Source organism: Mastigoproctus giganteus, chromosome 1 (genome assembly GCF_048544385.1).
Source record: "Mastigoproctus giganteus isolate SK-2022 chromosome 1, ASM4854438v1, whole genome shotgun sequence".
Taxonomy (NCBI): domain Eukaryota; kingdom Metazoa; phylum Arthropoda; class Arachnida; order Uropygi; family Thelyphonidae; genus Mastigoproctus; species Mastigoproctus giganteus.
In genome coordinates, this window is record NC_143575.1 from 158,141,280 (window position 1) to 158,168,444 (window position 27,165).

The 27,165-nt window shown below is 37.3% G+C and overlaps 1 protein-coding gene across 2 annotated transcripts in view; it reads right to left on the bottom strand.

Annotated features, from left to right (window-relative positions):
* Window positions 1–27,165, bottom strand: part of LOC150091211 (hemocytin-like) — a 1,750,539-nt gene that overhangs the window by 563,322 nt on the left and 1,160,052 nt on the right. For both annotated transcript variants that reach the window (XM_090374755.1, XM_090374750.1), the window contains 2 exons: window positions 16,102–16,202; window positions 6,463–6,610 (listed from right to left, as the gene is read on the bottom strand). In XM_090374755.1, coding sequence (XP_090230881.1) covers window positions 6,463–6,610; window positions 16,102–16,202 — 249 coding nt within the window. The remainder of the gene's footprint in view (window positions 1–6,462; window positions 6,611–16,101; window positions 16,203–27,165) is intronic.

Sequence of the window (27,165 nt, forward strand, 5' to 3'; positions counted from 1 at the left end):
CAATGCTGATGGGATTCATCCTCTAGCTCAGAATAATCACCAGAGAGGGCATAAATTCAAATTGAGGAAAGACAGATGTAGGATAGATGTGCGGAAGTTTGCCTTTAGCCAGCAGGTAGTTGGTTGGTGGAACAGACTTCCATCCTTTGTTGTGGAAGTTGATAGCCTAAATAAATTTAAGGCTGAGCTGGACAGGTATTTGGAACGAATGGAGGGGTGAAATGGGAGCATTTTTTTTTTTTTTTTTTTTTGGCTGATGCTGCATAAGCTTGCTTTCTTGCATCATATGCCTCTACTAATGCTAATGCTAATTGTTTTAGACATCATGCATAATTTGTGAATGTAAACTTATGAAAACTGGAATTATAAATATGCTTACATGAAGGGCGTCGAAGTTCAGTGATTAAGCACGAAGGTGCATAAGTACACGTACCTTGAGTGACTGGGGGTTCAAGCCTATGACCATGGGCACTGGTAGCATGGTGCAAGGTGGTGCAAGTGCACCACCTTTGGATTTCGAAGTAATACACAACTTTTAACATTTTCATTAATTTATTGAAATGTTAAAACAATACAAATCCTTTCTTTCCAAATAAAAGTCCTTTCTCCTACCATCACAAAATGTTGCCTCAGCTGTACACGTAAATCAATCAAATTTGACAATTTAAATATTGCGTGTATTCAAAAATTTGGTGAGCAAAAAATTTATTTCTGCATGCACTACTTATTGAGCTCAATTTCACATATAACAGTCCATGCTTGCTAGTCAAAATGTGGGAAACAACTTATCCAGAACTGGTCAGTTAAATTATCCTGATGTCTTATTCTTAGGACCTCTTTTATTAGTATAAGTGAATCTGATAATCAACTCATTTGCAATATCCTCATATTCCCATTAACTGTCCAAGAATTAGGCACTGTAAATATTTTCTAACTTGGTGCCAATCTGTTTTTCTGGAAACCCATGGATAATTCACTGTAATTTTTAAGTGTACTCTTATGGTCATAATATTTAATAAAACAGAACAAGAAATTGTGCTGCTGGCTAATAAATTTGATATTGTCTTTCAGAAACTTGATTTTATAACAAATTTTCAGACATTGTGACACCTAACAGGTGTCCCCCCCCCCCCTTTTCTGGAAAATAATTTGAGGGGTGTTTATTTTATTATTATTTTTTTTTTCCCGATCTGCATCAACATTACCAATTTTTCACCTTTTCTTAATGGCATGCAAAAATTTTTTTATATAACTCAAAAATTAAATACATAAAAAAAAAAAAAAAAAATGTTTTTGCACTTTTCACTTTCAGAAAAACAAAAAAAGTTAATTCTGCTGAAATTTAAAAAAAAAAATGTTTTAGATTTTCCAGTTTGAAAGACTGTAAAGCATGAGAAATTTCAAAAAGTGCTCGCATATGTTTTCTCACAAGTATGCATGGTTGAAATTTTGCATACTCATTCACTTCCATTTTCCAATTTTTTTCAAAATTTATTAAATATTAAATGTACATATCTTGATTCCCACAGAGTAGACGTCATGTTTTTGGTGTTGTTGTTGCCTTTACTTTAAAAATAAACTAATGTGAGACTGTAGATGTTTGCATAGCTAGTAGAAGAAGAAAAGCTAATAAACTTAAACTGCAAACAAACTGTACTTTGTATACTACAAAATTTTGTAGTGTTGACAAGTGTGAGATGTCTGGCCATTTTTTTTTTTTAAATTTTTTCCTTAAATTTGCCAAGAGAAGCACCTGACAGGTTTTTGTGCTATGCTCTTATTATATATTACTTTGTGAAAACCATTAAAAAATTTGAGGGGCTATTGCAGAAATACTTTGAATATATTTAGGAAAGTATAAAAAAATTTCAGATTTTTAATCATTAATTAATCCAGCAGTAGTGGCAGGGCACCTCACAGATGCCCCTTGAAAATGTTAATATTTTCATTGCCTCATTAATCGTTAACTGATGATTCAAATTTTGAAATTCTTTATACCTTCGTAAATATAACCAAACTTTTAGTGAAATAGTTTTTGAACTGATTTTCTTATAGTTTTCATATAGAAAGTGGGTTGTGAGAACCTGTCAGGATTCCTGCCACTATTTTTGCATCTATTTAGATTTTGCGCAAAGAATGGAATGGTATCAGACAAATGGTAATGCTGTGTTTGTTTAAAGTTTCAGGTTACTTGTTTTTTCGCTCCCACTAAGTCAATAAATATCTAATGCCTTACCCTAGTTGTTTTTGAAAGATTTATTATTCTTTTCACAGTATAAAGATGGCAATACAAAAACTGTGTAATTCTCTCAAAATAACCATGATTTGGTTTGTTATGTTAGTTGTTTGTTATTTGGTTTTTAGGAGCATTAGTAACTAAGGCCATATTGCTCCGGTAATATGCGGTGGTCATTCCATATTTGGTGGTCACGGACTCGAATCCCGGTCTAATCAAGAAGTGTGTGCTATGCACTGCTGCTCCTGCCTACCTGGCTACGGAGGTGCCTGGAGACATAGAGAGCGATGTTTCTATTTTATATGTTACATAATTTTTTGTAACTTTTTATTTTTTGAAAATAAAAGGTGTAAAACACAGTGTTTTATAAATTTTAAATAATTTTTAAAACTTAAAAATATATTGAATACAATACTTATTGTAAGTTCAATAAGTATTGAACTTACAATAAGTATTGCAATCCATTAAGAAAAGGTGAAATATTGACACTGTTCAAGCAAAATTCCCAAAAAACTCAAAACATTTTCCAAAAATTAAAAAGAAAATAGGCAACTGTCAAGTACCCCACCTGCTAGGTTAAGTGTTAATATGGGAGCAATAATAATAACAACAGGTTAATGAGTAAAATACAAGTCACAGTATTTTAACCCTTTTAAAGTTTTTAAGTAAATAAAGGCAATTCTTACAGAATATGCTGCATACAGGTATATATATTTTTTCCAATATTAACATTATTCCTCCTAGATTTAATGAATGCTGTTTCCTTAACTTCATAACATGGCATGGCTTATCGTGCAGTCCAGCTGAAAGGTTCCCACAATTCTCTTTGGATATTTAATCTTCCTTATCCATTGTATGCTGAGTTATGTACTCAGATTAATGAGTACTATGCTTCTCTAAGTCTTCTTTGAGTTATTAACTTCCCTACAAGGGAATTCTAGATATTCAATTTAATATGTACAAATATTCCTTCTTTCTTGAATTTTATTGGGAATCCCTCCCCTCTTTAATTTTTCTCATGTATAAACCTTGGGTAATAAGAGTTCTACAAAAAAAATCTCTTTTCTCCAAATTATTTAGTCCAGCACTGGCCATTAGGCTCCTCCAAATATTTCATTGCAATCTGTTTCCTTTTTATCATCATAACTTGGGCAAGGAACTGCTTTCATAATCATATGATAATCCAGTAATATGATATATTATATATATCATATTACTGGATATATATAATATATATTAATCTCCTTAAACAATGGAATCCAGTACAACAGGCCCATTTATATTTATGCTTTCATATGAAATCCTTAATCAAGTAATCTTCAAACTTTTTTTTGATGCTGACACCCTTACTTGTCCCAATATAGGAATTTTCAAAATTTTGGAATATTATAATGATAATTTATAATCATTAAATACTTTCATATTATACTTGACTAAGTGATAAGGATTCATAGGTTTATTTAATTACTGGATACTCTCTCTAGATAATTCAGAGCTATGTGAGAAGCAGAAAGAAAAGTTTTATTTCTTTAATTAAGAGAATTATTTAACTGTGTCTAGATAATAACTAGTCCAAACAAGGGTTAGGATGCAATTAATGTATGTTATAACTGTGTAACAGATATCTTCAGAAACTCCTGGATAAGGATTGGACATTGATAATGATTATCTCTACTATAAAATGATCAACATTGAAATAAAAAAAAAAAAAAAAAAGGTAAAGTGCAGCCATTATCAACCCACTGCAGGATGGAAGCCTCCTCAACAATTCATGCTGAGGGAAATGGACCATAATCTGCCACACTAGTCCACTGCGGGTTGGCAGATCGACCATATTCAGCAGTCAGGGGCTTGAACCCCAGTCTACTCAAAGAGCGTGTGCTACTGCACTCCCGCTCCTGACCACTCGGCTATGAAGACACTGAAATACTGTACTTTATATCAATAATGATCATTGTTGATAATCAATATAGTACAAAACCTACCAAGATTTACTTCAGTAAGAGAGTGCCATTACTGTAACACACTTACTGTAACTTATCACACATATATATATATATATATATATATATATTATTATTATTATATGGTAATATTCAGGAAGTGAACTTTGGAAGCTGGTAGATTCTGTCCACACAGAAAAATCACATAATATAATAGGCAAGAAGAGTCAACAATTAGTAGTATATCAGTTATAGATGTCTGCAATTTATTAATGCATAATTCTATACAGCTATCTTATTATAAATCTGAGACATTTACTATAATTCACATGTATTTACAATAACAATAATTACATTACATGACATTAAAAATCACAAAAATCAAATATTTCTACCACTGGTAAATCCAGGCAAGGCAACCGTATTTTGGACCATAGTTGTATATCCTGATTTAAGGCTTTGTAATGTTTAACTGGACCATTCTTTAGCTCTACAAGGTGGCCAAAATAACATTGTATAACATAGCATTTATATCTTTATGTAAAGTTTTATAAAATACATTGCTTGAAAAAAAAATATTTTAGCTATCATACACTGCTGTTGAATGGTAATTTTATTCATACATTAGATTTGGCAGTAAAAATATACATCTTCTCAAACCTTAAAACACTATAGCAGGATTATTACTACTTAATATTAATTAATTGCATGAAAGAAACAACCTGAATTGAGCCTAACTGAAATCATTCTGTATCAATGGTGTAACCAGAGAAAATCAATCCCAAATCAATCTTAGATTGTGGATCCCCTTATAATAATGATGTGTAGACTCTTTCACAGATTTTTATATGGGGACTGGGGGTGTCAATTATTGTAAACAATAAACTACTGGCACACTATTTAACCATAAGATATGGTTAAATACCATAAAAGGGACCTCAATTGACGCACAGGCCACACACTTTTTACTTTCACAAAAGTTAATCTGGAAATTATTGTTAAAAGTATTATTACTGCTTAATTCTACTGTATCACATTTGTCCTTGTGCATATTTTTGAGAACTAGAATTAAAATGAAAAGAGTTAGTTACATTATGGTGCAAACTTAAATCACCTCTTTAAGGAAATATGGGCTTATTCAAGTTATATCATCAAAACTATCAGTAGGAAGATGCCATTTTTAATGGCATCTTCCTACTGATAGTTTCAATAACTAACTAACATGTGAAATTTCATTCCCGTAGGTGATTGTACACCAGAAGTGGAGCCCGGTGTAATTTGGAATGTTAATCAAAGGTGTCTGTCTTATCAGACAATGCATCTGCTCACACAGCATTTGCCACTACCAACTCAGTGCAGCTTCAAACTACTGCAGCACCCACCCTATTCTCCTGACCTAGCACTGTCAGACTTCTTCTTGTTTCGAGAAATGAAGAAACCATTGCGTGGATGCTACTTTAATTTGTCTCAGGAAGTCATCAATAAAGTGGAATCATGGTTTCAGGGCAAAAAGCGCAGACTTCTATGATCAAGGCATTAAACAACTGATCCATAGATGGGAGAAATGTGTTATTATGCATGGAGAGTATACAGAAAAGGATTAAAGTTCCTGTGAAGTTTCAACTTTCTAGGGCTATTATTTCTAGGTAAGGATACAAACATTTTGATACCCCCTTCATAATTGTTGCAACTAGCATACAAAATAAAGTTGAATAATTTGTACACTAATACCACTTTGGCTTCCTTTGGTTTTCAGTTGCTAGTATTCTCTGAACAATGTGAAAAACTGCTGGTTATGGTCCTTATTACTTTTATCTTCCTTTGAAGCAGATATCATGACAAATATCATGAAATGTTGATGATGTCAAGCAAAAGCAAAGCAAAGCAATATATGTTTGTAGACATATATTTAACTACTCATGGTAGTTAAATATATGTCTACAAACAAACACAGTTGATTTAATTGATTTATTTTATTAATAAATTAATAATTAGGGAGCCCCCCCCCCCACACACAACTTGTCCTTATGAGCTGCATCATCATAGTTATGCCAATCTCTATTCAGCAAATACTGGTCATTTCATTTAAGCTATGTTAAGAGGTACTGCTTAAGTTATTTTATTCATATACTTTTGTTCAAGGATGTGATGAAAAAGATTATACTTGAAAATACATTGAATATTAAACATACTGTTGGGCTTTTGTTTAAACTTTCATTTCTTATTTAAAATATTCATCAACAGTAAGCTGATTTCTTAATAAAACAGAAACAAATTACTTACTGTATGGTTCAAAGCATCCAAGAATTTCAAGTCGCATTGCTATTTTTCCATGATATTCAAGAGGCAGTATTCTCAAGTATTGTGCCAAAGCTGTATTAGTGAACATATGGGTCTGAATAGAATTTCTGTCTTGATTTCCTATGAAATGCTAAAAAATTTGGAAATTTATATTAGTAGCTTTTAATATGTGGGAAGAAAAATATGTACAGTCTCAACTATATAAAAAAATCTGCTCACAATACATTGTGGCTGTAATTCAAATTCAAAACACATCTGTAAAGAAATTAATTAAAACTGTTAGAATTTGGTGGACATATTACAGAACTGACAGAAGAGAATTTATGCAGAAGAAAATTTAGAAGTTCTAAAAGCCATCACCAGTGAAGTACATGTCTGTTTGCTGTGTATTAATGCTAATGCTCAAGTTAGAAGAATAACAGACAGAGGAGATATTGGTGGCAGTTTAGATAATTAGGACATAAAGCTATTTAGGACAAATTGCACCTATTCACATATTATAAAACAGTCTAAGAATCTGATGTTATTTGATATCAGAAAAGTTCATGTAGCTGTATTTTTTAAAAGATAGTTAAAAATTTCACTGGAGTTTCCTATGATGTGAGATTGCACATTCATAAACATTACAAAAGTTAGTGTTTGACTGTAAGTTGAGGTAGTAGTAGTAGTAGTGGCATGTGATGCAAGAAAGCAAGTGTATGAGCTTATGCAGCATCAGCCAAAAAAAAAAAAAAAAAACCATTTCCTCCAAATGCCTGTCCAGTTCCTCCTTAAATTTATTCAACCTATCAACTTCCACAACGACAGATGGAAGTTTGTTCCAGCAATTAACCACCCGCTGGCTAAAGGCAAAACATCTATTCTACATGTCTTTTCTTAATTTGAATTTATGCCCCCTTAGGTTTGTAATCTGAACAAGTGGAAGGATCCCATTAGAATTCAGTGTGCTCAACCCATTCAAGGCCTTATACACTTCAATTAGATCACCGCACAGGTGCCTAGTCTCCAGCCACTGGAATTTGCAGAACTTAAGCCTCTCTTGGTAAGAGGATCTCTTCATTCCCCTCACCAATCTTGTTGCCCTTCTCTGTACACGCTCAAGCAAATCTACATCCTTCCTAAAATGAGGCCTCCAGACCTGTATGCAGTACTCAAGGCGTGGCCTGACCATTGCCTTATACAGAGGGATAATCACCTCCTTTTCCCTGCTAGCAAAATTCCTATTTATCATTGACAAAACCCCATGACTTGCCCTGGCAGCCTGTCTGCATTGCTCAGAAAACTTCATATCTGACTGAACAATTACTCCCAGGTCTTTTTCATTTTCTACCACCTTAAGTGTAGTACCACACAGTTGGTACGTTTTTCTGGGGTTACTTCTACCCATATGCAGTACTTTGCATTTGTCAAGGTTAAACTTCAGTTGCCACTTCTTAGCCCATCTGCCCAAATTATCTAGATCCTGTTGCAGTAGCACACTGCCATTACTGTCATTAACAACCCTGTCAACCTTTGTATCATCTGCAAACTTCGACATTAAGCCTGATATACCTTCATCAATATCATTGATAAATATACAAAACAACAGTGAACCTAACACCGAGCCCTGTGGGACTCCACTAATAACATTAGTCCAAGAAGAGCAGCACCCATTGATTACCACTCTCTGTCTTCTCTCACTTAACCATCCTTTTATCCATTGTAGCAACTTACCCTTAATACCATTCTGCTCCAATTTGTACAATAGTCTTCCATGCGAAACAGTGTCAAAAGCTTTCCTGAAATCCAAATATATGATATCAAAATTAATTTTTGCATCCAGTTCCTTTGTAACCACATCATAATATCCTATCAAATTTGTCAGACAAGACTTCCCTTAACAAACCCACGCTGTGTCTGAATTATTGCTGCAGTCGTGTCTAGATGATCCTGTAATGCATCTTTAACCAGTGACTCCATTATTTTACCCGGAACAGAAGTTAAACTAACTGGTCTGTAATTACTCGTGTCACCCTTCGATCCCCCTTTGTGAATTGGGGATACATTTGCACATCTCCAGTCCGTGGGAAACTCCTCTGAGTCCAAGGATGCTCTCATAATTATGGCTAAGGGTTTGCTTAGTTGCTTTGCTGCCTCCTTTAATATAACTGGATAGATCCCATCCACCCCAGGTGCTTTTCTTACGTTTAACTTCAACAATTTCTCTTCCACTTTGTTTTCAGTTATTCCAAAATCATTAAGTATCCTGCTACAATTTGATAACCTTCTGCCATTTTCAAACCTTAATAATTCCTCATGTGTGAATGTAGATTCAAAATACTCATTCAGTTTGTTTGCTATCTGAGCAGGATCATCAACAGTCGAACCATCGATGTCAAGTGGACCAATCAGATTCATCCCCTTCCTTTTAGAGTTTATATAAGTAAAGAAATCCTTGCTGTATGTCAGATATGTTAGTTGAATGTCCTATTCATATTCTTCCCAATACTCTGAGAACTTAATTAACAAGTATGGGGCATTGTTGGGAAAAAGTCATGACTTAGGATTGAATTTTAAAGTGTTTGTAATTCTGCCAAGATGCAACAGGAGGGAGTATATGTTGAGACCCTTATCAAACAATTCAACCCTGAAGAGATTGTACAAGGCTCATGGAGCAGAATTTTTCACAGCATGGTCTGTGCTTGTTAGCAGGAGAGAATATTTTACAGGGATGGGATAACGCTGTAAAACAGTCTCTTTACTTAAATAGAAAGGGCGCAAAAATATTTGCTGATGCTATCGAGGCAGCAATAAGTGGGTTAGAAAACTGCTAGCTTGAGGGGGAAACACAGACTAATAGCTTACCTAGAACTGCAAGCAGAGTCGAAAGTGATTCTTGCACTGCTACTATTGGTACATGCAGCAGCAGCAGCCTGGAAAACAAGGTTTCTAGAAGCAAGGTTTCAGGCCCTGCTGTGGGTCATCATGGAACAAATAAATACATGGGCTGGGTTAGGATAACTAATAGTAAGAACATCAGCATGTATACTTGCATGTATACTAATGTTAGGAGCACTGTAAATAAATTTGATGAATTTGAAGTACTGATTAAGTCAACAAATGCAGACATTGTAGGAACAGCAGACACATAGTGTCACTCAGACATAAGTGACGAAAACCCCCTTCACCTTTCCTGTCCTGTCTGTCCTTCCTATATACTACAGGAAGGACAGACAGGATAGGAAAGATGGAGGGGTTATGCTTTAGTTAAGAAGTATAGCAACTCCGACTTACGTAGAGTTCACAGACCTCTACGTAAGTCGGAATTTCCTTAAAGGCTTATGCAGCCCCACCCATTGCTTGCCATGAACTTTTGGGGTTCACCATACTTATCCTTAATATCTTCATAAATACTTCTTGCTTTTGTGCGAATGACCATTAGACTCGGGGACACTTGCTTCTGAATCTGATTTTCCATCCATATTATGATAGCTTTTCCATCTTCAATATAGCACTTGAATGCTGTTTTGTAATCACTGTTGATCTTAAATGCATTAATTTTTTAACATGCTCTTTTATATGCACAATGGCCTTTAAAATAGTATTCGCTGTTATTAGTGGAATTCCCTAGGTTTCAGTTTTGGGCTCTTTGCTGTTTTTGATATTTATCAATGATATTGATGAAGGTATATCAGGCATAATGTCTAAGTTTGCAGATGGTACAAATGTTGGCAGGTTGGTTTGCAACAGTCATTAGGGTGAACTACTCCAACAAGATCTAGGGAAATCCGAACAATGGGCTGAGAAATGGTAGTTGAAGTTTAACATTGACAAATGCAAGGTACTGCATAATGGTAGCAGTAACCCCAGAGTACCTTATAAACTGTGTGGCACTACACTCAGGTAGTGGATAATGAAAAAGATCTAAGGGTAATTGTGCAGTCAGACATGAAATTCTATGAGCAGTGCAGACATGCTGTCAGAACAGCTTAAGTGGTTTTTTTTTGCCCATGATATACAGAGACTTTGGTAGCAGGGATAAGGAGGTGATTATCCCTTTGTATATGGCCATGGTTAGGCCATGTCTTGAGTACTGTATACAAGTTTGGAGACCTCACTTTAGGATGTGGATCTGCTGGAATGGGTGCAGAGAAGGAAACAAAAGGATACTCTTACCTAGAAAGGCTTCAGTTCTGCAAATTGCAGTGTCTCGAGACTATGCACCTGTTGGGAGATCTGATTGAGGTGTTTAAAGCCATGAATAGATTGAGTAAGCTGAATGTTAATGGAATTCTTCCACTTGCTGAGACTACACACACGAGTGGGCATAAATTCAAGTTTAGGAATGGTAGTTGCAGTTGTAGAATAGATGTGCAGAAGTTTGGTTTCAATGCAGTTGTAGAATAGATGTGCAGAAGTTTGGTTTCATCCAGTGGATAGATGTTTGTTGAAACAGACTTATATTCACTGAATCTGTGTATATCAGACTTCAAGCATTGATGCAGATGCTAATATTATCCAGAGCCAACCTGATTGCTTCTGTTGTATCACTAATGCAAATGGAAGAGATATATAGAAATACTATAAAAGGGGAAGACTGCAACAGCACTCACTACAGCATCACTTTTTGAACTATCAGTGCAAATTAGAAATTCTGACAGTTGTTATGAGTGTACCTCTCATAAAGTTGTTGAATGTTATGATTTTCTAGAGGTTGCATTCTCCACTATTGAAATAAGTATGAGAGGCAGTAAGGTTTATCAACTAAAGTGGATCATATGTGTAAATCTCCTCCTGAAGTATATCAAAATGAATATCCCAGCTGCATGTAAATTCTTGCAGTCTAATGCCGGTGGGCCTATTTCTAAAACATCCCAAGTCAGAAATCCTCACAGATCAATGATTTCAGACAATGCAACTTTCAAAACTGAACTCTGTTCAGACAATACAAAGGCAAGGTACAAAAACAGTAGAGTGAATCTATCAACATCCCATGTCATGGCAGAGATGGACCTGAGTATATTGAAGTTCTTCAAATAGACATTTCTTATATAACTTATATGTGAAGCAGAATTTAGTTTTAGCCCCAGGAAATGAATATGACTGGCAAATGAGATCAGATGACGTGTATAAGATCGGTGATTCGTTTAATAGATGGTATCCAATTTGCAAAGTCCGTTTTTCTAATTTATTTATGGTAATTTTCTACTTCCTCTTTAAATGGTATGGGTGTTCTATGAGTGACATAATAGTATAATTAATTAGTAATGCAATGAAGCATATTTATACATCAGCTAGGGAAAAAAAAAAAACACCCTCATCTGTTCATCTCATAATTTGTCAAATGCTTTCTTAAATTTATTCAAACTGTCCACTTCTACAATGCCAAATGGAAGTTTGTTGTTTGGTTTTTAGGAGCATTAGCAACTAAGGCCATATTGCTCCAGGATATGCGGTGGTCATTTCCTGACTTTTCCGCATCTTCCGTATTTGGTGGTGACGGGCCCGAACCCCGGTCTAATCAAGAAGCGTGTGCTACGCACTGCTGCTCCTCCTTCCCACCTGGCTACAGAGGCGTCCCAAATGGAAGTTTGTTCTAACAATTAATTATTCTCACATCTATCCTATACACATACTTTTTTAGCATAAGTTTATGTTCCTGTGTGTGTGTGTGTGTGCGTGTGTGTGTGTGTGTCCAAGGAAAAAGTAAAGATGCCAACAGCATTCAGTTTACTCAATTCATTTAAAGCTTAAGAACTTCAGTCAGAAATCCTCATAGGTGCCTGATTTCATACACTGCAATTTGCAGAACTAAAATCTTTCATGGTAGAAATACTCTCTAAGCCCATTCCAACAGTTGCACATCATTCACATATTAAGCTTCCAGACCTATATTTAGTGCTCAAGATGCAGCTTAACCATGGGATAATTACCTTCTTTTCTCTATATCACTGATAGGAACCCACAAGCTGTCCTAGCAACCTGTCTGTACTGCTCAGAGAACTCCATGTTGGATTGTATAGCTACCTGTATGTCTCTTTCATTCTCTGCCACCTTCAGTGTAGTACAATACATTTTATATGTTATTCTGGTATTACTGCTACTCATATTCAGTACTTGTGTCATATTCACAGTGTCTGTGAATATAACTTGTTTATCAAAAAGTCCTCTCTTGCTTAGGGCTAAGCTATTTTATTGTTTCAATAGACTTGTTATTTGGCATCTCATTTAAACTGATTATACATTTCTATATTCTCATAATAACGGGGGATGGGTGGCAATTTGTTGGTTTTGTTGGGAGCGTGGGTTGTGCTTTCTGAGCACTAAAATTTGTGCACATAGGTCAATTTATTGCACATATTCTTTAAAAACATTACCTTAAAAAAAAAAAAAAAGAAAGAAAAGGTAAGTGGCTTCTTATATTTAAAGTGGTATGTTGCATTTATCAATGTACAAAACTTTAATTGCCACATCTCAGCTCATCTCTCTAATTTTTCCAGGTCAAGTTTCTTTAATATGCTATGATGCCTGTCACTAACCATCCCATCATTAACCAACTTTTGTATCACCTGCAAACTTAGAAAAGAAACTTGATATGCCTTCATCTATATTAATAAATATTGAAAACAGTAAAGGGCTCAGAGCTGAAACCTGAGGGATGCACTGCTTCTTGGACTAATGTTACTAGTTCAAGATGAGCAATGCTTTTTTATAACCAATAGCATGATGCCATCAATATACAAATATAATTCAGCAAAATTTGGGATATTCTGTGTTATAAAGTTCAACTGTATTGCAAACAAGTGTTAAGTATTATACATTTAGTATTAACCCATGTGGGATACATTTCTCTTGTGCGAAGTACTGAGGAAAGTACATTTTGATATCCACTTGAAATGTTCTTTTATGAAGGAAGTTTTGACGAACTGTGGCAGATGTCCATGTAACTTCAAGGGACTAAAGTTCTTGAATAATTCCAACCTCTATGTGATATCAAAGGCCTTTTGAATACTGAGGCTTACCTTTGCAAGGTGTTAATTTTTGACATAATCCCTACAAATACTAGTCTATTTTGATTACAAAGTCCAAAGAAGACCTCTTTCGTTGGAATACAAATGCTCAACAGAGTTTTGGTTTCAAGAATCCATGTAAATCATCTCGGTATCATAATTTCTTCTGTTTTGCTCATTGATCAATAATTTTGTGGGAGTGAGTGACTGATTCTTTCCTGGTTTAGAAAAGGCAAAAATAGCAGTGTGATACCATGAGAATATTCAAGAAAGATCTGACTGTGGAAAGCTAAGAGTGAATTCATAGCTCTATTGTTTAGATGCATTATCATTATATAGTGCAATTCTATCCAATGCAGGTGCAGTATTAGATGATCTGCTTACAGCTTCATGGAATTCACTTATATTGAAAAGTCGATTATAATCAAGAGGCTGAGGAGTACTGAAATTTATAGAAGAAGAACTCTTTATTGCATACACAAAGCACACACACACCATACATAACACCCTTTACAGCTACAAGCCAGGGTTTACATGAAAAAGAAATCTCATATCTTTCTGCTAAATTTATAGAAAAGAGCTGTCACAAGTAGATGCTTGTGACAGCTGTGATGCTCATGTCCCAACCATTGAAGTCAGACTGACGGGTCTATAGTTGTCCACTTCACTCTTTAAGCCATCCATCTGTATATATTGGAGATATGTTGGCACTTCTCCAATCGAAAATCCAATCTCACAGGTTCCATATTATCAGAAATTTCTCCTGAGTCCAATGATGCCTTCATAACTAATCATAATGGTTCAGTGCATTCTCTAGCTGCTTCCTTCAAAATTACTGGATATATCTCATCAACTCCAGGAGCCTTACTTACCTTTTGGCTCAAAAGTTTTTCTATTAAGCAATCATCTGCAATTTCTAAACTGTAAATATCATATATGAGTATCTCATCCTCACTTACACAGCATTTACTCACCATGAAGAGTCTTTCATTAGCAGAGATTGATATGAAGTGTCTATTCAATTCACCAGCATCAGCTGGGTTATCTAACATTTTCCCACACCCAAAAGACAAGGGTCTGACCTAATTCATTTTCTTGTTCTTTGTATTCACATACATGAAAAATTCCTTGTCCGCATTCTTTGCTATCTTAGCCAGAACTTTCCCATACTTGGTCTTGGCTGCCCTAACCTTTCCTTTCCTGGAACTACAATATATCAACTTGTAGCTGTTACAGGCTTAGTACTCTTCATCAGTTTGTAACTTTCCCATGCCACTTTTTTTCTGCTCTGTTAGGCTGCCAGTTCTGTATCATCCATCTTGGCATCTTCCTCGTGCTATAATTTCTTAATAGTATATATGCATTGAGTGCATCTGTGACTACTGCTTTAAAGGTATTCCATAATTCTATTGTTTTCGCCCACCCTCTGCAATCTGCTCAATTGATAGACTGTAGAGTTTTGTTGTTGTTGTTGTTGTTATTTGGTTTTTAGGAGCATTAGCAACTAAGGCCATATTGCTCCGGGATATGCGGTGGTCATTCTCTGACCTTTCCACATCCTCCGTATTTGGTGGTGACGGGCTCGAACCCCGGTCTAATCAAGAAGTGTGTGCTACACACTGCCGCTCCTTCCCACCTGGATACGGAGGCAGCTGTGTAGAGTTTTAAACAACCTTTAAGAACTACATCTGTCTTCTTCTTCCAACTGTACACTAAGTGATCACTTCCTGTCAATGGTTCCTGTACTGTAAGCCCTATGATACCACAGGGCTTACAGTTCTGTAATGGTATAAGATGCATTTACTTGACATTGCCTTTGTTCCTCAACCCAGTATATGGTTTTCTCACTGGTGTGTGGCCTGCACCATCATCCTGATCAATCATCTACCCTCCACGCTGCTGCATTTCTGCCCAATTGGCCTAGTACGGAACACCTCACAGATTCCATATTATCAAGCACTGGTTCAAACATCAGGAGAGCAAGTTACCAATTTGTCATAGTCACCCCACTTGCCTGACATCAATCACATAGAACAATTGTAGGAGTTTCTGAAGCTGTTGTTGTTGTTGTTATTTGGTTTTTAGGAGCATTAGCAACTAAGGCCATATTGCTCGGGATATGCGGTGGTCATTCCCTGACCTTTCTGCATCCTCCGTATTTGGTGGTGACGGGCTTGAACCCCTGTCTAATCAAGAAGCGTGATGTGCTACGCACTGCTCCTTCTTCCCACCTGGCTACGGAGGCACCAGTTTCTGAAGCAGCACCTATGACATAGATTCCTGCTGTCATCCAACTTGTGTGAACTGTTGACTATGGATGAATGGTACTAGATCTCCAAAACACAGTTCCAAACTCTTATGGATTCCATGTGATATCAGTCATCTTGGCTATACATGGTGGTCTTATATCATACTTACTGACTTTTGATAGGTGCTCCCATTATTCTCTCTCTCTCTCACACACCTGTACAATGCAAGAAAATCTTTTCTCGAAGATTATTTTTAGAATAAACAAATATTTTGTTTTTTAACTGCTTAATAAGTATGGATAATAAAAATAAATATTTAATTTTTCAGCAAAATAGTTACAAAATTGTATGTGGGATGTACAACAGTAATTTTTAAAACTTACAAATGACCTAGTCTGAGCATCGATTGCATTATTCCAAACGATTCCATCACTGCTATACTGAACTGCAAAAGCAGTCACCCAATTGTCTTCATCTTCCTGACCTTTAATGAAAAAATTTTTTCTGAACATGATGAAATATCCTGCACAATTTATTAAGCAAGAGAGAAGAATTTGATAGAATAATTTGCTAAATTTGTATATTTTTAGAATAGAATGATGAAATTATATTAAATGCAGACAATCAGTAATATCTGGATAATTATAAAATTACAGTTATGATACTGCTATTATCACTGCTACTACTACTGGTATTATGGTAAAACCTTAATATTACTAAAATAAAAAGAAAAAAAGAAAAAACTAATTATCCAGATTATACAATGTCCAGTCCAAACATTATGACTATCCCCATGTTTTTTAAATCAACTGTTTGATACAATGCCCAGTAAAAACATTATGACTCCCCCCCCCCCAATATTAAGATGAAAAAATAATCAGACTGATCACAGAGTCAAAGTATTGTGGCATTATTTTTGATTAAAAGCTGAGCTTCTACCTGCATCTAGTGCATTTGACAGAGAGAGAGAGAGAGTTAAGACTGTGCATCCATGATTTCCAGGATTACCAAGTCTGACTGGGATTTGAAGAAAAGAATCCTTGCCCTTATTTATAAGGCTGTGTTTCTTCCAATTATCTGTTATGGAGCAGGCATCTGGTGCACCAGGGCCACAATACTTTTAAATAAAGCTAAGCTTGAAGCTATACAGAAAATAATTCTCCTGACCACTGCCTAAGCTTGCTTCACAATCAGTGAACCCTGTTTTGAAAGTTCTGAATAGGGTCCACCCCACGTGATTCGACAGGCACTTATTTTAAGGGCATAACTAGGGCATCCCATGAAACATCTTGAAAATTGAACTAAACATCACAAGTGATGCCAAACAGGAGAAAACAGATAACCAAGAAACTTTATCAGAATTAGCAGACATGCTTGGCTGAAAGCACCAAAGATGCAGTTTTTTTTTTTTTTTTAGGAGCATTAGCAACTAAGGCCATATTGCTCCGGGAATATGTGGTGGTCATTCCCTGACCTTTCCACATCCTCCGTATTTGGTAGTGATGGGCTCGAACCCCGGTCTAATCAAGAAGCGTGTGCTACGCACTGCTGCTCCTTCCCACCTGGCTACGGAGGCGCAAAGATGCAGTTACTAGGCAGGTTATATGCTGGCACAGAAGCCAAAGATGCAGTTACTAGGCAGGTTATATGCTGGCACAGAAGCCAAAGATGCAGTTACCAGGCAGTTTATATGCTGGCACAGAGGTACTGATGGTAAGCACTAAGGTGCAGCCACGATTCTCTCCAAGCTTCTATGCGATGTTTCTATCACAGGCCTCACCAAATACGGAGGATGCGGAAAGGTCAAGGAATGACCACCGCATATTCCCGGAGCAACATGGCCTTAGTTGCTAATGCTCCTAACTTACAAGTTATCACAGGCCAAGGATATTGTAAAGCCAAGCTTACTAGTCTTGGCCTTAGTTATGACTCAAACTGTAGCTGTGGATCGGATGCAACTTAGAAACATGTGCTATATTGCCCAAACAATGATGACCACAGAAGTCACCTAATTTCTAGGATTCATAACCTCTCTATGGAATCAAAAAAAAACTTATTTGTAACATAGTTGGATTACAACAAGGCACTGACAGAATACAATCAGGCAGTATTTGAGGAACACTGCAGAATTAATGGACAACCACTGCAGATTCAAGACTCATGAGTGGGCTCCCCCACCTGCTTGACTCCTGTCTAAACAAAACTCAAATTGGGCTAACCTACTGACTTTGACAAAAAATGCTCACCTATTGGATTTTACTGCTGATGTCCTCATAGTCATAAGCACATTTTACTGCTGATGTCATCATAGTCAAAAGCACATGACATGGGATTGGAGACACTTGCATTGCCAAGTATGGGATTCTGACAGTAGGTCATAAAACTCCAATAAGCTGGTTCCTGTATATTTAGGCTGGTTCAGCTGCTGACATCACGTTACTTGTGATGTGGGATATTGCTGACACTTTAACAAGTATGGGATATAGACCTGCCACAATGTCAATAAAGTCCTGAATCACATCTAAGAGAAATCATTCCCCCAACAAGGCATGATCCTGACAGCTGACACTTCTGGGCAAGTGAGGAAGTGTGACCACTCTGTGCCAGACCCATTGGTGTGTGTGGGGGGGGGGGGGGGGGGATATAAGAATCTGACACAGACTCTACACTGAAACTCCTGACCAGCTTATTCATCGTGATGCCAGCATATGCCATCATGATGTGAGCTTTCAGCCTACAACATATATGATATGAACTGAAAGCTTCTGACTGTTGGAAAGTGTGTAAGACCTATTTTAACACTCAAAACTGGACAAGTGCAAGACCTATTTTAACACTCAAAACTGGACAAGTGCAAGACCTCAGGCCAGTAAGTGCCAACATATACCAGCTCATAAAGTCCCAAAAAAGTCTCAGCTCATAAAGTCCCAAAAAAGTCTCAGCTCATAAAGTCTTAAAACTCCAGAAACTGTGACATAGCAATCTAGATAATGCTGACATATGACAAGTGTGGCATTGCCACTGATGCTATGCCTGTCTCTGACCCAGGACGTTGTCCTCCCCTGGGCCCAGGCAAGAGCTGGCTTACAACTGGCAACATACCAGACCTCGACCTGATGCAACACTCGTCTCCAGCCCAGGATGTTTTCCTTCCTTGGGCTAAGGTATGTGCTGGCACAGAAGGTGGTAGAAGCAAAAGTTGTGGGATTGACCATGTCACAAGTGTGATACCACCTTGCTGGCGTCAGGTTGTGCCTGGTGCAGGATAGTATCAAGCAGCAATCACACGGGGCACTCTGTCCCTGTGACTTACCTCCATTTTTTTCTGTCCTAGGGGACTATCTCTTAGGATTTCCCCTATTCTCCCATTTTCCTATTTCACCTCCTTACCTCCAACCCATCCTTTTCTCCCTGTTTCTTCCAACAACAACAACAACAACTCTAAATCTACTACCCTCCCCATGCTCTATTTCAATAAAACCTTTTTTTTTCCCCCTCTTAGGGCACTCTATCCCTCTGACTTTGCAATTTCATTCATATCCTAGGAAAACCTATAGGAACTCTCTGTATTCCATCTCTATTATTTGCATCTTTACTTTACAACTCTTATACTGTCCCCCCTGTGCTCCCCTTCAATAATTTTTATTTATTTATTTATTTATTTTTTTTTGACTTGGGCCTCCTCAGACAGCTCAGATTACTCTGGGATTAGGCCTCGCCTAAGAGGTCAGATGAACACCAAACAACATACACAATCTGACCTTGCTAGAGTGCTATATGTATCACAGAGAAACTATGGAGAGTTTAGGGGGGGGAATCCTGGTGCCACTAGACAACATACACCATATGCCATTACATGACTGTGAACTTTAACCAATCTCATGACCAGTAGTGTTGCCGACCGGGCTAGCCGAGTGGGTAAAGTACCTGCCCGGCAACCCAAAGGTTGCGGGTTCGATTCCCGCCTCGGGCTTGGATCAAAGTACTGCAAAAACCTTGGGAGGTGCAATATGGCCACAGAAGCCGATGCGCCAACAACTACCAAATCAAAAAAAAAAAAACCAGTAGTGTTCTCAAGACCATGATCCATTGGAATCGTGTTCAGTTAAGGTACTAATGCTTACAGCCATCAATTGCCAACAAAGCCTCAAGTTTACATCTGCACAGTATCATTGGACCATTGAAAAAAGTTGCCTTTTCCAATAAATCACTGCAGTCCCCTGGTTCAACAGAAATGGACAGGTGGTGGCCATGTTTTGTTATGGGGAATGTCTTCCTGGAAATCTCTGGAAGCCTTCATACCCATAGATGGCCTCACTCATATTAGGGGTGGTACCCTCTCATGCTTCTAGACTCTTCAAAAAAGGGCAGTTAGGTTAATTAATGACCCATCTCTAACAAAGTCTCTCTACTTTCTTTCTCATAAACATTCTGTTTCTGCTGCATGCCTTTTCTATAGATAATTCCATGGACACTGTTCTTCTGAAATGGCTTCTATAATTCCCACTCTCTCTCTCTCTCTCTCTTCCAAACCATTCTGAACACATGCTGCAACTATTCAGCATCCTTTTACTGTCCAACTTCACAGGACCAACTTTTCTTCTTCCTCAATTATTTCTTCAACTTCTGTTTTCTGGAACAACCTCCCTTCATAAGTATTTCCTGAAAATTATAATCTACAGAAATTCAAGTCTAATGTTAACAAGTATCTTCTTTAATCTTCTCAACCTTCAACCCACACATGATACTAAATACCATGTGTGGGTTGAAAGGTTTTAATACAGGTTTTAATAACTTTCATGCTTGGGGTTTTCATAAAAAATACTCTGAGTGGTAAAAACTACCCATATATTGTGACTAATCCCCCTTCATCATGAATGCCTTCTTGAATGATACCGGTGTACTGCAGCAGGATAATATCTTATTGCTTTTTCCATGTTGCTGGGATTGTCCAAGAGCAATTCATTGAACATGAAAGTTACTTCCAAATGCTACTTTGGCCATCATATTTGCTTGATATGAATTCCATAACACATCTCTGGGATTATGTGAATAAATGTGTGTGTGGCATCAAGATCCTCCAACATGGCTATCAGAGATCTAGAAGATGCAATCCTGGTGATATAGTACAATGCACCTGCTGCAACTTTCAGAGACTTTATAGAGTCCATGCCTCATCATGGTAGTACTGGCAGCAAGGGGAGGACATACAGTAGACTCGATTTTCTGGGATAGATGGTAAAAAACAAATCCCGGATTATCGATTTCCTGGTTAATCCAAAAATACAAAAGTCCCCAACATATGTAAGAGATATGTTCCAAGACTTCTTACTTCGTTGAGTTTTACATAACTCAGGAATGACTAATAACATATTGCTACTATATTATTATTGACAAATCTGAATTCCGCGTGATACTTGTTGATGTTTGGCCATTTTCGTACATCCTTATTAGTTTAATTTTCTGATCCAAATTGATGGCTTTCCTTTTGCTGATAGATTTACTAGTAGCGCTGTCACTTATTCGCTTAGTCGGCATTATGATAACGGTCAAAATTAAACTTTCTTAGAAGAATTTCACAGGGTTAAGGGGGAAACACTATTATCAGCTCACGCAGACTCACATTTTAGTAAAGCACATTTCTGGAGGTCACTGCCATTAAACAATTTTAATTGCTCGATCTTATTGCATTTCCAATAATACCGATATCTGGAATTGTGTGGGCTTTTATGTTATTATGGTGAAATGTGTCTCCTTCACTGAAATCTTCAGTCATATAAAAAAAAAAAACCATAAATAAATTGTAAGAATCTTCTCTTCTTTCCTATTTTTTTGCTTGTTGCTCCGTATCTCACTTGTGCATGCCATGATCGTCATTATTGATTGCTTATTTTATTTATTTATCATTTTTGTTTGTTTTAAATTTTACAATTCTAGAAAAAAAAGAAAAATTGAGTGAAAAAAAATTTTTGTAAAACCGCAATTGTGTAAGTCGGGGACTTACTGTATTGAAAAATGTTCAGAAACCTACAAAAAAAATATGGCGATATATAAAACATGAAAAAAATTACCACACACTACTCGCCTGTCCAATACGATGCTTCCCTTTATTTTTGCAATGTCGATTTTAAGTCTAATAGCTTTCCTATATTTTTTTATGATGTCAATTTTAAGTATAATAGCATCCCTTTATTTTTTACATGCCACGTATGGTTTGGTCACCAACATTATAATGGTTCCTTAGAGATTTAACAGATGCACCGTTTCCAAACTTTTGAATAATTTCAAATTTTCGCTTAACTAAAAATGCAACTCTTTTGTGTTTACCCATCATTTTCGCGATTTCTAAACAAAAAAATAAATAAATAAAATAAAATTTACTATAAAAAAAATTCTGACATCCCTGACATAAATAATGCGCTGCAACTGAACACAACAATCAATGCAATGCACTAAAACAACTAAACATTTGGTCTCTTTTTTTTTTTGAGCAGCGGGTGTGAATACAGCGGAGATTGCACGATAATAGGTACACTAATCTCCCAATGACGACTTATAATGCCACTTGTCGCTTATTTACAACTTGTAAAATATCTGTTTATACCTATTCAAGTTATTACTTGAATTTTTTGATTTCTGGTTTATTTAAAAATTTTTTTTTTTTATTTCGAGTCTTGAAGTGGCCCGGTTAATCAAGAGTCTGCTGTACTTACTATTAAGTAGATGGGCATAATATTTTAACTGGACAGTGCAATTAGCATTAGCATTAGTAGAGGCATATGATGCAAGAAAGCAAGCTTATTCAGCATCAGCCAAAAAAAACCAAAAAAAAAAACCACACCACTCCCATTTCACCCCTCCGTTCGTTCGAAGTACCTGTCCAGTTGAGCCTTAAATTTGTTTAGGCTATCAACTTCAACAACAAATGATGGAAGTCGGTTCCAACAACCAACCACCCGCTGGCCAAAGGCAAATTTCCGCACATCTATCCGACATCCGTCCTTCCTCGATTTGAATTTATGCCCTCTGAGGTGATTATTCTGAGCAAGAGGAAAAATCCCATTGGCATTAAGCATGCTCAAACCATTCAAAGCCTTATACACCTCTATCAGATCACCTCGCCAGTGCCTAGTCTCCAGACTAGGAGACTAGGCACCGGCGAGGCCTTTCTTCGTAAGAGCAACCCTTTGTTCCATTCACTAATCTTGTTGCCCTTCTCTGTACCCGTTCCAGCAGCTCTACATCCTTCTTGAAATGAGGCTTCCAGACCTGTATACAGTACTCAAGATGTGGCCTAACCCTTGCCTTATACAAGGGAATAATCACCTCCTTATCCCTGCTAGAAAAATTCCTGTATATCATTGACAAGACACCGTGAGCTACTCTTGCAGCTCGTCTGCACTGCTCAGAGAACTTCATATCTGCCTGCACAATTACCCCCAGGTCCTTTTCATTCTCCACAACTATCAGTGTAGTACCACAGAGTTGATACGTTGCTCTGGGGTTACTGCTTCCCATATGTAGTACTTTACATTTGTCAACGTTAAACTTCATTTGCCACCTCTCAGCCCATCTGTTCAACCTTTCCAGATCCTGTTGCAGCAGCATTGCGTCAGTAGTGTCCTTAACAACCCTGCCAACCTTTGCATCATCTGCAAACTTGGACATTAAACTTGATATACCATCATCAATATCATTCATAAACACCGAAAACAACAACAGACCCAACACTGAACCCTGAGGAACTCCACTAATAACATTAGTCCACGTTGAGCAGTATCCATTGATTACCACTCTCTGTCTTCTGCCACTCAACCATCCCCTTATCCATAGCAGCAATTTGCCTCCAATGCCACACTGCTCCAACTTGTGCAGCAGTCTTCCATGTGCAACAGTATCAAAAGCCTTTCTAAGATCCAAATACATAATATCAAAGATATTCCCTGCATCCAGTTCTTTTGTGACTAAATCATAGTATCCAATCAAATTGGTCAGGCAAGACCTACCCTTAACAAAACCATGCTGCATCTGAGCTATAACTGAATTCTTGTCTAGATGATCCTGCAGTGCTTCTTTAACCAGTGCCTCCATTAATTTACCTGGAACAGAAGTTAAACTAACAGGTCTATAATTACTTGTGTCAGCCTTGGATCCTCCTTTGTGAATTGGGGTTACATTTGCACATCTCCAGTCTATGGGTACCTCCCCTGAGTCCAAAGAAGCTCTCATAATTATGGCTAGGGGTTTGCTTACTTCCTTTGCTGCCTCCTTTAATATAACTGGATAGATCCCATCCACTCCATGTGCCTTTTTTATGTTTATCCTCAACAATCTCTCCTCCATTTTCCTCTCAGTTATTACAAAATCATCTAGCTCACTGCCAATGTCTACTTTACCTACGTCATTCTCCTTCCTGAATAACCCCTCATGCGTGAATGTAGATGCTAAATACTCGTTTAGATTGTTAGCCACCTGAGCAGGATCCTCAAATGTTGAATCATCAATATCCAGTGGACCAATCTGATTCATCCCTTTCCTTTTGAGTTTAAATAGGTAAAGAACTCTTTTCTGTTTTTCTTTGCATCCTTTGCCAAAGATTTTTTGTAGTCTGCCTTTGCCTGCCTAATCGCCTTTGTGACTTGGTTACAGACCAACTTATATCTATCATAGGCTTCCATGTCGCCCATTAATTTGTATGTATTCCATGCATTTTTCTTCTCTGCCACATGTCTCATTAGTTCATCTGACAACCATTTAGTCTAAACCTTGAACAATATTTCTTAGTTGGTAATGTAAAGCCTGGTAGCTTCCAAGATTAGTTCCTTGAATGCTTCCCATTTTGAGTTTGCTGTTGGTAACATCATCAGTTCGTCCCACTGTATAGAATTTAAATACTGTCTCAGACCATCATAGTCGCCTTTACGAAAACAAAAACCCTTCCCTTTACCTCTGATGGTAGTTACCTCCTTGAGTAAATCCCACTTCAACACACTGTGATCACTGCCACCTAGTGGTTCATTTATCTGCAGATTCTTAATGCATGAAGAATCACTACTGATAATCAGATCAAGAGTATTGCTCCCTCTTTTTGCCTCACGAACATGCTGATGTAGAAAACAATCATCCAATAAATCCACAAAAGCCTGGCTAGTGTGTGAGTGACCAACCCACAAATTCCAGTCAATATCTGGGAAATTAAAATCCCCCATTATAAGACTCTCTGATTTACTGGCCCACTCCATTTCCCTGTACAATATCTTATTATACTCATCAGAGTCATTAGGCCTATAGCACACTCCTACTCTCAATTTTGATTTCCCTATGCTTATGTCACACCAAACTGACTCGACACTGCCCTGTCCATCGATGTCGACTGGCTTCACTTCCTTGGATTTTATGTGTTTCTTAACTAATAGCATAACCCCTCCTCCCCTCCTGTCCTGTCTATCCTTTCTATACACATTGTATTCCCCAAATTCCAGTTCCGCATTCCTTATATCTGTGTGACACCATGTCTCTGATATCCCAACAATATCTGCATTTGATGTTTTGAGCAATACCTCAAATTCATCAAATTTATTTACCAAACACCTAGCATTGGTGTACACGCAAGTATGCATGCACCTGTTTCTATTCTTTGCTACCCTAACACAACCCATGTGTTTACTTGTACCGCAATGACTCCCAGCAGTCTCTGAAATATCCTGCATCTTGTTTTTCAGGCTTCTGCTCATTTCAATAGAATCAGTGCAAGAATCACTTCCACCTCTGCCAGTGGCTACTGTTAATCTATTAGTCCTTGTCCCCCCCCCAACTAGCAGTTTTCCGACCCACCTAACACTGCCTCGACAGCATCAGCAAAAATTCTTGCACCCTTTCTATTTAAGTATATCCCATCCCTGTAGAAGCAGTCTCTCCTGTTAACAAGTACAGACCAGTTTGAAAAAAATTCTACCCCTCGAGCCTTGCACAATCCCTCCAGGGCCGAATTGATCGACAAGGCTCTCATCATGTACTCCCTCCTATCGTGTCTGGGCAGTATTGCAGACCCTTTCAAATTCAACCCTAATTCATGGCTTTTTTTCAACAGTGACCTGTACTTGCTAAGTAATTCCGCCGGTCTCCTACTCTTAATATCATTAGTGCCAACGTGTACAACTATATCACCTTTTGTGCCCTTAAAAGATGATATCCGCTCTACAACGTCATCAACCTTTGTCCCTGGCAGACATACCCTGGTCCTATTCCACCTATCCTTTTTACAAAGCATGTTCCCCGTTTCCCTGACAATCGAGTCACCAACAACTACTAGTTCCTGTGGGACCAGCGCATTCTGCCTAGGAAGCTGCCTCTGTGTTGCATGATGACCAAGTGCAAGCTCTGGCGTTGTTGTGGGCAGCTGAGAGCTTGATGGGCCCCTCAATTTATTTCCTTCGAGGGCATCCACCCTGTCCTTCAAGCTCTCATAAAGGCCCATAACAACGCTGAGTTGTCACCTGATTTCCTTGGACTCCTTACATCGTGCACACACACAGAGACATCCCCCTTGGCAGTATCATGTCCCGTACCCGACTGCTCCGCAAACATCAAGCAAACAGTGCATTTTAAAAGACTGTGATTCAGAGGGCAACTGCCCCCCTCAGTTCTCCCCTGAGCCACAGCACTCCTCCCATTAGCTTGAGCCTTTTGCTTTGCTGCTCTGGTCTGAGTCATGATTCCGATTTAATTCAATAAAATTTCAATTTCAGAACAAAATTAAATCCTTAAGTTATATCCCAAACAGTTATAACGCTATATTTATTTTTTCGGTATCGAGTGTTTTCTACGAGTTCCCTTTATACAACTTCCGTATCACGTGTACCACTATAGTTATGTATTAATTATTTGTTATGGTTAAGTCGTTATATATATATATATATATATATATAGAGTTAAAAGTACAATTTAATTGACAATAAAGTTTATCAAGATTAATAGATTTACTGATTAATTGACAATATTATATTATGCACTATACTACACTACGCTTATGCTATCGTGTAAAAATGGCGGGAATTCACGAACGGTACTTCTACGGACTCGTAAGTATTGATTAGCTTCCAAATCTCGCTATCTCAATTTAGAATAAACTAAGGATCCTGACTAGGTCTATAATCTACTTATAGAAGATAATTTGATATAACAATTGGTTAATAAATCGACTAAATTTGGTTAAAATTTAGTCGATTTAGTCAACGGAGCTGCAATTTGTAACACGTGGATTTGATACCGTCACCGATACTATGTAATACCTACAAAATCTCTACTGCAATTCCCCATCTGAGAGCACAAACAACTCCATCCAAAATGAAAGCTGCATTTTCACATGGTGTCTTAAAATTCAGGCAAGAACAAGAGTAAGAGGAATCTTCTTTGATTAAGACATGGTATTTAATGTTCATAATGAG